Below are 15,274 nucleotides of genomic sequence, written 5' to 3' on the forward strand. Positions count from 1 at the left end.
GATAAAGTTGCTAAAAATAGTGTTTAGCAAGGGAGAAACGATCACACCATTTAACTATAAAAAGTAGTTAAATAATTATAATGATATGGTTTTATAGGATAATCAAAACAACCCAAATAGCGTTTTCTCTGTGTTGTTATATGTAGCGAACTGAAAAGTTTCAATGAGCTACACACACTCAACTTCACCGTCATTGTCAGGAAAACGGATGTCCGTTTCGTCACTCTTTGGATCGCCAAAGAAGGCGAAGCGCACGTTTGTCGAGCAAATTCACTTTGAAGTGACTATAGAGTCTGTTAGTGGATTGGAGGAGTACAACGAAACAGTAGTTTTTATGAAATGGCGAAGAGGGTCAACACGGAATTCGGGAAATTTGAAGCGAATTTTGGTGGAGAAAGGCGTTGCTTTGTTCAGTTCTTTAATCTCATTTGATGTCACTGTAGAAAGAGACTCGAAGACAAACCAATACAAGACGGAAAAGGCACTTAAACTTGAATTAGTTTCAACGACAGAAAAGGGGGAGAAAACACGTGGTGTTCTATCTTTAGATTTACTGACTTATTTGGACACTAAAAAGGCGACTGAAAAAGTCCAATTTGAAGGGAAGAAATATACACTGAATTTTTTGGTCGACTTCTCGATGAAAGACCCACTAAATGTACAGAAGAATGTTTTGCTCTCTGCCGACCAAAGTGAGTGCTCAGATGTCTTTTCTCCGCGCCGTTTAACCCCTCGAAAAACACATGTAGTACATGGGATAACAACATCGACTCCAGGAATACCAAAAGACCACGACAGTACTGAAAGCTCGTATTCCCCACGAGAAGAAAATGCAGAGAAGAAGTTTTTGGAACTCCAAGTGAAATACACGCAGATGGAAAATCACTTGGAAGAAGTAATTCAAGAACTTGAGGAGTGTAAAATGGAGTCTAAAAGTAAAGATCTGGCAACTGGAGAAGATACACCAACGTCTACTTTCATTGTTGATAACATCATTTGCACGGACTACGGGTTTAATGGTAATTACACAACTGCTGCACTTGAAATAGCTGCTGTTATTAACGAAAAAAGTGTGCGCAATGATACTAATAGTAGGTATTACAACACCATTATAAAGGCTATTTCTGGAATGGCGAAAACGTCAAATGACAAGCCAAACATCATCGCGTATTGGATAGCAACAGTGTGCGCACTCGAACACAAAACAGCTTCTTTGAATTCACCAATTAAGGAAACTCTAAGTAAAATTGAACTCCTCAAAGACAAACTGAAGTGTCTTTTAGACGACTTGTTGTCGACTTACATTCAACTATGTGTTGGCGATATGTCTGTGTTGATCAAAGATTTACAAGACAGAGAAAATGTGTTTGTTTTTGTTCAGCGACAAATCAACAGAACGTTCTAATTAGTAGACGAATGGACTGCTATTCAAGTCTCATTCAAACAGTAAAGCATTTGGACAACTACAAAGTCCCAACTGAAGTGATCGATTGTGTTGTAGTTGAATATGCCAATACCATAGATCGATTCTTGTTCACAATGATCATGCGAGACTCGGAGCGGTTTAGTGTTCAGCGTGGTCTATCCCTCAAAATGAAGAATGATGCCTTTCGAGAATTTATGGGCAAAAAGTTTTGTAAGACCCGTGAAGTGTCTTTCCATCGCATTACTGAAGTCTGTCTTCTGATGTTGATGGACGTTTCTCAATTCACTTCAATGCAAAAGATTACAGAGGCCATCCAACAGAAGGTATTAACCAACGAAGACGTGATCCGTTCACTATTAAAATTGAATCCTCAACTGTTTGTTCTAATATAATATAATATATTTATACTATATATAGAGTCTTCATTCAACACATTGACAAATAGTGATCCCACAATTATAAAGAAACTCTGTGATGAGTGTAAGATCGACACGTCTTTGCCACCACACTACCCAAAGATGTTTCAACCTGTTTTACTTCCAAAGGAAGTCTTTGACAATTTGTAAGTGACTTTTTCTAGTTCTTTTTTAAAAAAATGACGCAATTGATCTAATCAATTACAAAGGCATTATCAAAGGTCATAAAAACATCAGAAAGAAGTGGAATTACATACCGAGTGATTGGTCGCCTTGGAAAGAAGAGATGAAGCTGTTTGCATAGTCCCCCGACATGTCGTTTGTGAATGACATTGGTGGGTTTTGTTGTTGTTGAGCTTGTTGTGGGAGCGTCTGTGGCATCTGTGCACTCTGTTGAATAGGTTGAGACTGTTGTGGTACGATGTTTTGTTGTTGTTGAATTGGTTGTGGAGGGATCGATTGTGACATCTGTGAGCCTTGATTATTGAGTGGAGCATGTAAAGCAGCTCCGGGGGGTTGTTGCATCACTTGTTGAGCAGCGACCTGGAAGTGACGACGAATGAATTTATTGAATCGGTCGATTTGGTCTAGATATGAGTACAATAGATAACTTCACCAAAGACATCTTCACAAGAACAAACCATTGAGTGTGACACGAATTTCATAGGCGATGAAATACTCTCTGTTTTGTGCGATAAGGATTTGAAGAACATAAGTTGTGACGTCCTGTGATATTCCTTTTTTCTCCAATTCGTATATGATTTGTTGATAGTTATAATAGTACTGCAAATATTGTTCGATTAGGGTTTTAACTAAAACAGTATCGAACTGTGGTTGTTGTGACGGTTGTTGTTGTCCCAGTTGTTGTGGTTGTTGTCCGGGTTGGGGGTCGAAAAATTGTTGTTGTTGTTGTCCTGGCTGTATTTGTTGGTACATTTGTTGCTGTTGTTGTCCTTGGAACTGTTGGTATTGTGTATATCCTTGTTGCTGGAAATTTTTGTCTACAGGTTGTGCTTGTGGGAGGGGGACGTTTGTACCGCCGTTCATTTTTTCTTATTTTTGAGTTTTTTGAGTTTCATCAAAATTTTTATCATAATTTTTGTGAAGGAAAACTGTCTACAACTTTTGTTTCAAAAAGACAAAAAGGCTTTATTTCTTTCCTGTCTTTTGATGGTTTTTTGACCTCTTTTTGGGGTTCTTTTGTTATCTTCTTTATTTGCTTCGATCAAACTTCTTCGAGTTTGATTTTTAGGGTTTGATCTTCAAATTTTATATTAGATCATCTATTATTAATTTATAGTTTATATTGAATTTATTTATAGTTATTTAACTAGTATTTATGAAAAATAAGTAATTACAAGATCAATATGTTCTATTTATAGACATAAGTACTATACTAATGTAGTTTAAAATACAATTTTAACTAAAATTGTATCGTCTATTCTTAAACTAGATGGTAAAGAATAATTAATAAGTATTTTATTATTAAATATTAAAAAAACCAAAGAACAGCAAGAACACCAACAACGGCAACTAAAATCATTGCAATGAATATCACCATTGAACATTCCCCAAAACGCCGTGTTGTTTTAGATGCACTCTGTCTTGTGATGTAGTAGTTGTATATCCAAATACAAGGCACAAAAAAACCAGTCACAAATAATATAAAAGCAATTCGAATTGAACTCTTCTCAATTTCACTTTTATGTGTAAAATCTTTCTCGGAAATTGGTTGAATCAATGCACATTCTTCTTGTTCTGGTGGATAGAATACATAATAAAGTTGTGACATACTAAATATAATAAGATAAAACACTTCTTATATTATAACTGACTTCTTGTTGATGAAAATAAAATGATTGTTAACGTTCATCAACATGTCTAATTTCTTTTCTAATCTTCATTGAAGATATATTCTTCTGTTTATATTCTTATAATCTCTTTCAGAGAGTTATGTTCCAAACAAATCAGATAAATATTTGATTTTAAAATCAAATATAAAATAATTTCATTTATTTGAATTCTTGTTTCCACTACATTTTAAAACGCTTGTTCACATTGCTAAAATAAGCGAAATAGTATTTTTGATGCTATTTTATATTACTATAAATCGGGTAAAATGCAAAACAACCTTTGTCAAACATCACATCAACAATTTTTGAATAACATAAATTGTTGATTGGATTTTTTTTATTTGATTTATTTCTAACAATTAAACTATATTATATAATAAATTATACTATTTTGTTTCAATTAAAAATAATTAAAATCAAAAATAAATTGACCTTTACAATTTTTTCGTACATTTTCTAAAATTAATTTTTTGGAAAAATGAACAAATCTAAGTTATTATAATAAATAAACCATAGTAATACAATTTGTTATGTGATTGAAAAAAGTATTCTTCATTCCTTAGCAATAACTATGTTCCATACAATTTGATAATTATAATAAAAACATAGTAAAAATATTAATACGACTAGTTAATTGGATCATTAGAAGACTTCATAAAATACAACACACAAATGAGACAAAATAAAGAATTAGTGTAGCTTCAGTACAGAGCGACAACGCTTCACGCGTTTTCAAGAGCATTGTTGTTCATAAAAAAGATTTTTTGTTTGACTTCGAAGTAATTTGAATTGATGCTCTTGTTAGCGCTGATCAAGTCTCTGATTGCTTTTCCTCTTTGCACAAACGGTCGCAAGACCGAATCTCCCATCAAAGCGTTGTGGACAGCCCGACTCGCGTTTAATGCGGTTTCTCTCACAAGCTGTGGCAAATTCTCGTAAGCCACGATATCTCCATGGATCAATGGGCCAAACATTGGGATGTTTCCATTACGATAGATTTCAATGCGAAACCCTAATTTGTGGGGTCTAATGATGATGAAGACGTTAGTAAATTGTGTCGCCAAAGCTTCTATATTAATCTTCTGATTGCCTTCGACAAAGGCAACTTGCACAAATGAAGAGAACATGTGCTTTTGCTTCTCTTGAATGTTTTCGATGTCGTTCGACTGAATTGCCTTCCACAACGAATTGAAGAGGATTTCGTCCCGACATGTCGAGTAATAGTCTGTCGGCTTCTCAAAAGTGGAGGACTGAATATTCCAACTAAGTGATTCCTCAAAGACCAAATATTCTTTTGAAGGTTCAACATTAGTTAATGACTCTACCAACGTCTGTTGGTCTTTCACATAGTATAACGCAACTTTATGTGTCTCTCGGAGTGGCAATTTGTCAATTTGGCGAATCGCCAATTTGAATCGATCGGTCATCTCAAACGGACATACACTTTTTGTGAATGAAGGAAGTGCATTAGTTTCGATAATGCTTGATACAAATGATGATATACTGCCATTCTTAGTAAATTTGGTTCGCTCCGGTACTTCGTTCCGTTCGATTTTAAGACTATTCATCATCTCCTTATATTGATCGACACGATTCCCAAACAACACAACATCATCTTCATACGTTTTCACATCATATATTTCGCTTGCATTGTCCCACGAAAAGTCGCTAAATTGTTCTTTCAGCGTGTCCAACATCTCTTCTATTTTCCCTTCATTTTTAAATACCGTGTCTTTGTATTTCTGTTCGACTAATTTTAACACTAAATCCTCCCAATTCGCTTTCTTGATGTCTTCTACTATTGAAGAACTCCCTCCATGTAACTGAGACTCGACCCAAAGCTCTTCAACATCCCACACCCAACGCCCTAAAGCATCTCGAATGATAATTCGGCAGAGACTCTTATTATTCTCTTTGATATCTACTTTGGTCTTCTTCTCAACATTTAACTGTGTCCGCGGTGTTTCCTCAAGAAGCTCTTCTAAAAGCTCATCACTGATCTCTGTAGACTCTTTTGTTTCTTCTATTTTAGTCACAATGAACTCTTTACTGATCGACATGACTCGGGAGTCCCCAAGTACAAACCACTCCGCTGTCGACGTCTCTTCTTTTCCACTGATCTTGTCGATACCCTTATTGCCGAAGATTCCAAAATGATGCATCACCGTCTCTACAAAGAGTTCGGCGCCTTCTGCGCCGCCCATCTTGTTGGTCTGTTCATTTTTCATTGACATCGCAACAACAAAGGAATTGAACATCTTTTGGACAAACTCAATAGTGATGTCCATTGCGAGTACACTCCGCTCTCCAGAAAACAAATCCGAGAGTGTCAAAAAGATGCCCCCAACAATCGCATTGTCCAATTCCTTTTTCTCAATTTTGTCGAGGAGAGTCGAGACCAACGAAACGACCACCTGGTCTGGTAAAAGATGTTGATGGAGGAGAATGATCGCATTGAATATGTTGTCTGTGATTGTTGTTGACTGTTTTGGAGTTATCATATTCAGAACAAGATCTAAGACATCATTAATATACCTCTGTTGTGTCATTTGAGTGTCAACTAAATGTCTAATGAACTTCTCGATGATCCACACAATTTCGATCTTCCCAGACGCTGATTTAAACTCTTCAACTACGTGAGATAAAACAGAAGTGATCATTTCATTGATGTCACCCTCTATTGTAAAGTACTGAAGGATCTCAGAATTGTTGAAACAGACGTCTAACGTCGATGATATTAAAAACGCAATTTGGACCTCTTCATTCCCTCCAAAGTTGACGTTTTTAAACGATTTCAGAAGTGCTAAGAATTTTGGAATTAAGACTTCTGCGCCAGGGAGTCCAATTGTGAAGATCTGAGAACACCCAATTAAGACGTCTTCTACTGCTTTCTCGTTATCACAAGTAATGTTCTGAATGATCTCATAGAAGTAGTTATATACCGCATTAGTGATTTTGGGGACTTTCCTGACCATCAAGTTACACAACATTTTGTAGAGCAAATGTTGCTCATCTCCCAAATCAACTGTCTTAATCAGCTTAATCAAATGGGGCATATAAACTTCGTACATCTGAATTCGTCCCTTTTCAAGTACGTCATCCAAAGTTTCACCTCTTCCATCTACGTCTAATAAGAATTGTATAATTGATATTAAAGAGTGGCAACAGTTGACTTGTGCTATTGGGTCCAACCCGTCAATGTCTTCAAAAATGCCATTAAAGATGTTCCACAAGTTAAGTAAGTCGTCTGTAGTAAAATCAGTCAAATATCCCTTTAATTCCTTATCCTCAGGAAGTTCCTTTTTGTCATTCTCTTTCACGTCCAAATACACAAAATTGGAATTCTTCACTTTCATCATTTCAAGTTGCGACGGTAGACTTTTGATTTGCGCTTCTCTGAGCGTGTAATGTTGATTGATTAACTCCTTTGTGATTTGGAAGAGCTTCCTTTCAACTTCTGAAATGATCAAATCGTTCTTCAAAAAGGGCTTCAAGTCCTGGTGAAGCTTCTTCCACCCTTCGATGTCGTATCTGTTCCAATAGATCCATACGATGAACAAACAGTTCATCACAACAGTAACAAGAGAGACTGTCTGGACTCCAACTTTTTCTGGCAAAAACCCGATCGTTCCTATCGCCAAAGTGTTGACAACTTCTTTCTTCAAGTCATCACTGAAGTAATTTTGTTTCTCCAAACACCCGGTGAACGACTTCACCAAATTTTGAATCAAAATTTTGACTTCGGGCTCTTCGTTCTCTTTGTTTTTGATAAACAGTTGCGATATTTTCGTTATAACACTCTTTTGAAAGACAAGAAGGTTCTCCGCGTTGACGGACCCAACAAGAAACACGCTCACCTCATTCATTATAAAGTTATTTAGATACGATTGTACTGTTCTTGTGATCATTTGATATTCAATCACGTTCAGTGTTAAACATTGGTCGTACAGAACAGTCATCAGTTCCAAAAGCTTCTCGTGATACGGCGCAAGTGCTTTCAGCAAATCAAAATTGCACATCGTTTTCAGAACAAAGTCAAGTAAGTCACTTGGGATGTTCGCAATGAATCCCGTCTTTTGTTTGTACGTATCCAAAAAGATTGCTTTACAATAATTGGGCACCAAATACGACAAAATGTGTTTGAAAAATGGGTACAATATTTCGGTGTTCTTAATCAACTCCGTAAAGAAAATTTCCAGCAATTGGAAGCTTTGTTGTTTTGGTTTTGGACTCTCCACGGGGTTTTCTATAATTTGTGGTGTTGGTACACCAACGGGCAAGTGAGTGCAAGTCAAGTGTAACGTGACATCCGATGAAAAGCATTCCAAGTTCAAAACACCAATAAACAATTTGAGGTATGGCAATTCCTCGTCTGTTGCGTTCAGTTTAGTGATCATCATCAAAAACTTTTGGAAGACGTCTTTGCGCATTTTGAATGGAGTTTCGACGGCCAAGAACGTTGTAAGAATGGATACTAGACATAAGTATATATATATTAATATATACTAATTAACTAACTAATATATACACGTTACTATTAATATAAGTTATTATATTATAACAATAATAATACTACTAATACCAAAGAATCAAACCAAGAGGTTCTACAAAAGTGATTTCACTTGGAGAGTAGTTGTCTGCAGCTAACTCCAAAAGTGTTTGGACGATGAGTGCGTCCTTCTCAGTTAGTATTCTCTGCTTTTTATTTGCACTGTCAAGTATTGGTGGGTAAAGTGTGAAAAGGTGGTGCAGTGATGGTTTGTTGTCTTTAAATAGTTGCATGAGCTCACTCTCCTTTTTATTCTCCAAGAAAAACAAAATCGACTTTTGTCGTGTCGTCGGGTCAGTTTTGCTATCCAAAATCGAAATGCGATGTTTCTTCAATTTCTTGTCTATGTCGCCACCTTTTGATTTACTCATTCCTTATCTTTTCAAGTTCCTCTATGTATTTTTGTGTCTCACGGTTTACTATATTTAATTATGATTTAATTATTATTTTATAGTTTAATAATTTGGTTACCATGTAAGACTCCTCCCTTTTTTATACGTTTGTTTAAAGCATTTGATTCAAAGCATTTTTACTTGTATTATTAAAAAAATTTAAGGCTTTGCAATATAATGAAGGTTTAGTCCAAAACCACCTTTTAGGTAATAAGATCTTAATTATCCTTTTCAAGTTGTTTTGAAGTTCTTCTTCCTTTTGGTTGAACAAGTTTGTTCAAAACCAAGAGAAAAAACATCCAAACAACAATTTGGATGTTTTTTTTTTAATAAATTAAATAGAAACTATATGATTATACTAAAATTGAACAAAAAAATGTCTTTGTCTAGTTTTTTTATTATTAATTATTTATTTATTTATTTCACTACTGTCAAGTTTCTATTTATATCCTTTTTTTTTCTTTTTTTGAAAAAAATTATTTTTTAATTGTTTGATTTCATTTTATTATTATAAATTATAATAATATAAATTATATCATTTAAGTATTATTTCAACTATTTACAAAACATATAAATAATACAAATAATTCATGTTATATAACTATAATAAATTAACCTTAGCAAGTCAACTGAATCAACTTTTTTTGTGCGAAGGTGAAATCTGGATAAGATTTATCTAGATCATAATTTATTTTTAGAATAATTAAAAATAAATTCAAAACACGAAATCGATTAGTTTTCGCGCAAACTACTGGTCTTTACAGACCCATGTTTTCTATTTTCCATGTGTTCAAAATAGTCAACACTTGCTGTTACGAGACATACACATGAATTTTCATTAGAGCGTTTCGGAATTTATCAATTTTTCATTATTTAAATTGGTTTGTGACACGCAGTTCTTAATTTAAGATCTTTTTAGTTCAAATACAAAAATAAAAAAAGTGACTTATTTTAAGTGAAAAAATCAAGGATATAAATTATCCAGTTTTCACTTCGTAAGGTTAACAATTATGAAAATAATTAAATATAAATTATAAAGTCTGTCTAAAAACGTTGTCTGCTTGTAAAACGTTGTCCATTTGACAAAATTTTACACAAAATATGTTGAAAAAATTAGGAATTAGGTAAAAACGATCAAATCCCGGTAAAAATTATGAAACGATGTTTTGGGATTGTTTCGATTTGTTTCCCGAAATATTCCAGTTTTGATGGTCCAAAAATGCCTGGACAACGTTGGAGAGCGGACAACGTTTTCAGACTGACTATATTAATTTTTTTATTATACTACAATTCCAATAAACTATAATTGAATTATAACAAATGTTAGATTAATTACTTTACAAAGAAAAAGAACTAAAAACCATCAAACTTAATAACAACTAAAAATAAAACGTCAAAGTGAGATATTTAGATCCCAAATTTTCAAGAACACCAAAACTTAAAAAATATAAAAACCGATGAAAAAACGTATTGGAGGAATTCGAAAAGTTTCCGACATTCCAGCGAACGCGCCACAAGTAGCGGAGTCGATCTCCATAATTACAAAAACGCCACGTGAAGAAAATTCGGGGTTTATATTTTGGGAGATGTGTCGGACGTACGATTTCTACTTATTGCGCTTGATGATGCGCCACTCGACGTCGACAGTCCCTGAATTTTGGGATTCGTTGAGAGACCTTTTTGAAGAGAGTGGACAAATCTATCGAGTACTTTCCGAGGAATTAGAATTTGATGTTTCCAACACGTCGGAGGAACAATTTTTACTTCGCGCGAATAGTGGCGCGACGCATTTGTTATCAAGTGTCATGAGAAGAGACTTAACTTCTTTACTTGAAAAACATATGAACCCCATTATACAAAGTGTTAACCACATCACTGACGAAATCAACTTGGACCAAGACGCTTCGAACTTCTCGGAAAGTACATCGACCATTTCGGAATTGTTGAGACTCCACTGCACAAGGTTTTTAACACTGGGAACAGACATCCCGAAGGAAATTAAATACATCTTCGCGCGACTGAGAACGGCCGTCGAGAAGAAATTTGCGGGGAGCGGGACGCGAGCTATTGCGATCATCATTTTCCATCGACTTATCACCCCTGCGTTGATCTCGCCAGCGAATTACAACTCGTGTTGTTTGTTTTTTGAAGTAGACATAATGGGTACTCAAAAGTAGTGATCACCCCAACGGAAAACGCAAAGAAAGTGTTGATGACGCTTGCGAAGATCTACCAATCGTTCATCCAACAAGGCCAAGAACCATTGAAGAAAACGATGGCAGTGTTCAATCAATATGTCGAGTCGATGTATGACCCGATGAATAAGTTTTTGGATAGCATTTCCGTGGAAACTAAAGAACCGGACATGCACAAGTCACCGATTTTGTCGCGACAAATACTTGATAATGCGTGTGAGAAGTGTCGAGCTGTTGTTTGTTCTGCGACACAACAAGTCTTGGGGAATTTAGTCACAAAGTCATTGGAAGATGGAAAGCAAATTGTGTTGGAACATTTCTTGGCATTGATGTGCGAAGACTGGTCGAATAAAGAGGCGCTAAAGGAGTTACAACAACCGAAGTCACTTGCCCTCTTTAATGACGAAATCGACAGAAGTTATAACGAGGTGACTGAAGGGTTTGAAAAGACTGTAATGATGCGTATTAAAAAGATTAATGAACTCTCGGACGAGATCTTTTACTTGAGGAGTATCATAGAAGAATGCTGTAATCGAAACGGAACGGACTTTGAAAAGGTGATTGAAGAGTATCAACCATATACACCACTCCCACCTCCAGTCTACACTGAAGAAAGGTGTGGAAAAGGGATTCTGGAATTGGATGAGTACTCGTTGAGGGATGTGGCATCGAAAATATCGTATATGGGATCAAACCCAAATTCAACTGCGTCGAACTCGGCTATTGAAGGATCAATGGGGAAATCAGATGCGACTGGGAGTGAGCAACTAGCTGAGTAAAGCACTCATTTTTTACATTCACTTGAAAAATTCTGCTATTTATATTTTGGAGTATAATAAGATTGACCATTTCCCCTTGTCTAAGTCTATAGAGTATTGTGTTCAGTCTTAGTCATCAACTCACCTTTCTTTTCAAAGTTTTATTAGGCATAAAAAGGCTGAAAAAAAGGCAATACATTTTGTCCGCGCTTTCCTTGTTTTTTCTATTGAGAAGTGAACGGATTGATGAAATTGGCGAGCAATTAATAATTAATTAATAATATATTATTAATTAATTAGTTTTTTATAAATAATAAAAAATGAATTTTATTGAGAAGGAAATAATCAAAAAGTGAAAAATCAGAAAAAAGAAAAACTCTAAAAAAGAGATATGCCCATCACTACAGATGGCCTTGAAGAAGTTAATTCTTCTGCACTTTTAATAACAGTCATCCTCTTGTTATTGGGTTCCCTCTTGTTTGGTGTTATCACTAAATTGGTATATAACTATTTGTTTGTTCTGTCATAACTATCATATCAAAATAACTCATAGAACTACACAAGAGAAGTTGGAAGAAGTCATGCTGGTCGAGTCAAGACCATTGTTACGAAAAAGTTCAAGTTTGTCACTCACACGTTCTTCGCTGCAACGAAGAAGCTCCTCAAAACTTCATATCAGCTCAAATCAATTCGACACCGTTTTGCAACCAAAGGACTTGCCCATTGTAAACCCAAGTTATTACGTTCAAAAAGATGATGATGGTATCGACGAATACTATGAAAACGGAAATGACTACAACTCACAGTTCCTTTCAGTCTATTATAACAACGTTAATACACTCAACACCGTCTCTGGGTATCAACCAATCACTTTTAATGTCGATCCATACTCACCAGCAAAAGTCAGTCGAATGTCATCATCTTCGTCTTCGCTGATCAACTTTTCGCCACCAAAAAGTATAGTAAGAAAAGGTGGTAATATGAATAATTGAATGAATTTGATGTATCAATGTATCTTAGACAAACTATTCCTCAATTAAAGCAGTATTTTAATTAAACTTCAAGAATAATATAATACTATTCAATTAGTTAAATTATAAATTTTATAATATCATAATATTTAATATTTATAATATAATATAATATAATTAAAGTATAGTAAAAATAAAAACACATGTTAATTATTGAAAAAAATGGAAGAATGAAGACAAAATTTTTAAAAAAGTTTTTAAAAAAGTTTTCAAATTTTTTCAACAGAAGACGTCAAAACAAAAGAGAAAAACTCATAAAAAGAAAACTGTAAAACTAATGGAAATGCGATCACGGCGGGTAGTCCAACCCATCGAAATTCCTTTCCACTGTAATAACTGCAAGAAAGATATCACTAAAGTCACTCGTGTTAAATGTGATACGTGCACTGATTTTGATTTGTGTTTGGAATGTTTTAGCGAGGGGATTGAAATGCAAGAACATAAGAATAACCACCCATATCATATTGTCAGAAATATGCACTACTCATTACTCACAGAAGACTGGGGAGCGGATGAAGAACTCTTGTTACTCGAAGCAATTGAATATTGTGGGCTGGGCGATTGGTTTGGTGTGTCGGAATATATGGGAACAAGGTCGGCTAAAGAATGCCAAGAACACTACGAAAAATACTACTTGGAGGCGAGTACACAACCACTGCCAGATATTGGGAAGGCATATGCGAATTTACACCCGGAAGTCGTGGGGACGGTTTTGCCATATGCAAGAGGAGCATTCGACACTAGAGCGGAAAAAGAAAAGGAGGCAACGCCATTCCATGGCACAGCAAACACTAAACCAACGAAAGAAACACACGAGTGTAACTTTTCATCGTTCAGAAGGGAATTTGAGTTTGAATATTTTAATAATGCGGAGTTGAATGTGATGGACTTGAAGTTTGAGGATAAAGACACGACCGACGAACGCGAGAGCAAATTGAGAAAACTCGAAAGGTACACGAAAATGTGTTTAGAAAGAAAGCGCATTCGAGACATCGTTATCAACAACAATTTAATCGATTCAAAAAAATTGAAAAGTTCAGAACGAAAGCGAAGTAAAGAAGAGGCGGAGATATGGGAGAAGTATCGGTTATTCATGAATGTTTTGGGGAGAGAGGAGTTTGAGAAGTATGTGCGGACTATGGTGGAGGAGGAAGAATGTCGGAAAAAACTCATTCAATACAAGTTGTGGAGGAAAGAGGGGTATCAAAGCCTTGAAGAAGGGAGAGGGGGAACACGATATGTTGGAAGAAAAGGCGCAAAAGGTGCAAAGGCAGCACATAAAGGTGGAAAGAAACCAATTCATCGATAATGTTATTTGTATCACCATAATTACTATTGGAGTATGAAATGGTGTTGTTATATAAATGTTGGTGCTACAAGAGTAGAGTTGAAATCTATTTGTTGTTTACTATTGTCATTTAACATTTAAATTAGTAATGAACTCTATCAATAAATATATAATAAAACAAACATAATAACAATAGTTATATAAAAAGTACAATAAAAGTCATTGTTGATTATTACATATCACTGAAAACACATCATAGTCACACGTTAAAATTTTTCGTTTGACATTGATGACACATTCTCCTATGTCTAGTCGACAAGAGACTTCAGAACTACAATTTGATTTCAAAATCAAACCAATTGTGTCCGAGTCTTTCGATGACAAATTCGACGACTTTCCTGTTCGTGACACCAACGAATACTTGGACTTCATTTTTATGCGTTTAATTTTGGGATGATTTATTTCTTCATACAAATCAGTATTGATTCGAAGTTGAAAGATTTTCACACGTTTGAATGATCCAATAACTTTTTGATCGTCTGTGACAAACCCAAGAGGAAGGCAATACGTCTCCGTTGTTTTGTTATCAACAACAAATCCAAAACTGAATGTAGATACTGCAGGACCTTCCAGAACCAATGTTAATATGAGGTAACTGCCATATCCATAACACACAGAAATATCATTCCCAAAATACTCTCCTCTTCCAAAGGCTTGACCACTTCGTCTTCTCACATCAAATCCATTCTGCATGATTCCAGTAGCGTTCTCATAACTCCACGTCCCGTGCCAACACATAAAACAAGATTTTTTCATACAATCTCTTTGTGTGAGAACTTGTCGAAAAGATGAGCTGATCAATTTTTTGAGTGGGGTGTTTTGGTCGCCAAAGAAAGGATTCATGTAGAAAAACAAAGGGAGATCGCCGCGAAAATAATAATTGTTTTTATAATTTGAATACGACCGTTGTACAAAATTAGTAATGACATCAATATTCTTTTTGAAGAACAAAGAGAAGTCTGATTTTCCCTGTAAATTATATGGGGTGTACTTACTTGTATCATCACTCAAATTCTCATCATCGGGTTGTTCGGGTTGAACGACTTTAATCGGCTTTTTGTTGATAGAAAAGGCAGTTTGGCAGTGTTGGCAGAAGACGTCTCTTTCCTTCTTTTTATCAAGTGGATCGATTTCTATTGCAGCGGTACAGTTGGGGCACACTACAATGTCGTCCTCTTCGAGTAAAGTCAAGTAAATTAATGTTGAGTTGTATTCCTCAATAATGGATTTATCGACGTGTCCAACCAACTCAAATAAAGTGAATTCGGTACCACACACATCACAACAACATTTTGTTTTGGTCGTG

General features: G+C 35.3%; 7 protein-coding genes across 7 annotated transcripts; 4 read left to right on the forward strand and 3 right to left on the reverse strand.

Moving 5' to 3' along the window:
* Positions 1–163: 163 nt before the first annotated feature.
* Positions 164–1,992, forward strand: EIN_390420 (hypothetical protein; the record flags this gene model as incomplete). The annotated part of the gene is made up of 3 exons (XM_004256150.1): positions 164–1,365; positions 1,413–1,802; positions 1,872–1,992. The coding sequence occupies 3 exons, from the start codon at positions 164–166 to the stop codon at positions 1,990–1,992; spliced, it is 1,713 nt and encodes a 570-aa protein (XP_004256198.1).
* Positions 1,993–2,091: 99 nt separating this feature from the next.
* Positions 2,092–2,889, reverse strand: EIN_390430 (alpha/beta-gliadin A-V precursor, putative; the record flags this gene model as incomplete). Its single annotated transcript, XM_004256151.1, has 2 exons — positions 2,092–2,429; positions 2,484–2,889. The coding sequence occupies 2 exons, from the start codon at positions 2,887–2,889 to the stop codon at positions 2,092–2,094; spliced, it is 744 nt and encodes a 247-aa protein (XP_004256199.1).
* Positions 2,890–4,417: 1,528 nt separating this feature from the next.
* EIN_390440 (tuberin, putative) lies at positions 4,418–8,615 on the reverse strand (the record flags this gene model as incomplete). Its single annotated transcript, XM_004256152.1, has 2 exons — positions 4,418–8,169; positions 8,291–8,615. 2 exons carry the CDS (start codon positions 8,613–8,615, stop codon positions 4,418–4,420), a joined length of 4,077 nt encoding a protein of 1,358 aa, XP_004256200.1.
* Positions 8,616–10,093: 1,478 nt separating this feature from the next.
* EIN_390450 (hypothetical protein) lies at positions 10,094–11,610 on the forward strand (the record flags this gene model as incomplete). The annotated part of the gene is made up of 2 exons (XM_004256153.1): positions 10,094–10,772; positions 10,814–11,610. 2 exons carry the CDS (start codon positions 10,094–10,096, stop codon positions 11,608–11,610), a joined length of 1,476 nt encoding a protein of 491 aa, XP_004256201.1.
* Positions 11,611–11,980: 370 nt separating this feature from the next.
* On the forward strand, positions 11,981–12,581 carry EIN_390460 (hypothetical protein; the record flags this gene model as incomplete). Its single annotated transcript, XM_004256154.1, has 2 exons — positions 11,981–12,102; positions 12,143–12,581. 2 exons carry the CDS (start codon positions 11,981–11,983, stop codon positions 12,579–12,581), a joined length of 561 nt encoding a protein of 186 aa, XP_004256202.1.
* Positions 12,582–12,897: 316 nt separating this feature from the next.
* EIN_390470 (transcriptional adapter, putative) lies at positions 12,898–13,929 on the forward strand (the record flags this gene model as incomplete). Its single annotated transcript, XM_004256155.1, has 1 exon — positions 12,898–13,929. The coding sequence occupies one exon, from the start codon at positions 12,898–12,900 to the stop codon at positions 13,927–13,929; it is 1,032 nt and encodes a 343-aa protein (XP_004256203.1).
* Positions 13,930–14,127: 198 nt separating this feature from the next.
* On the reverse strand, positions 14,128–15,273 carry EIN_390480 (hypothetical protein; the record flags this gene model as incomplete). The annotated part of the gene is made up of 1 exon (XM_004256156.1): positions 14,128–15,273. A coding segment is annotated over one exon (1,146 nt), but the record flags the coding sequence as incomplete, so codon positions are not given.
* Between the last annotated feature and the right edge of the window lies 1 nt (position 15,274).

Source organism: Entamoeba invadens (genome assembly GCF_000330505.1).
Source record: "Entamoeba invadens IP1 unplaced genomic scaffold scaff_1105074726403, whole genome shotgun sequence".
NCBI classification, from domain to species: domain Eukaryota; phylum Evosea; order Mastigamoebida; family Endamoebidae; genus Entamoeba; species Entamoeba invadens.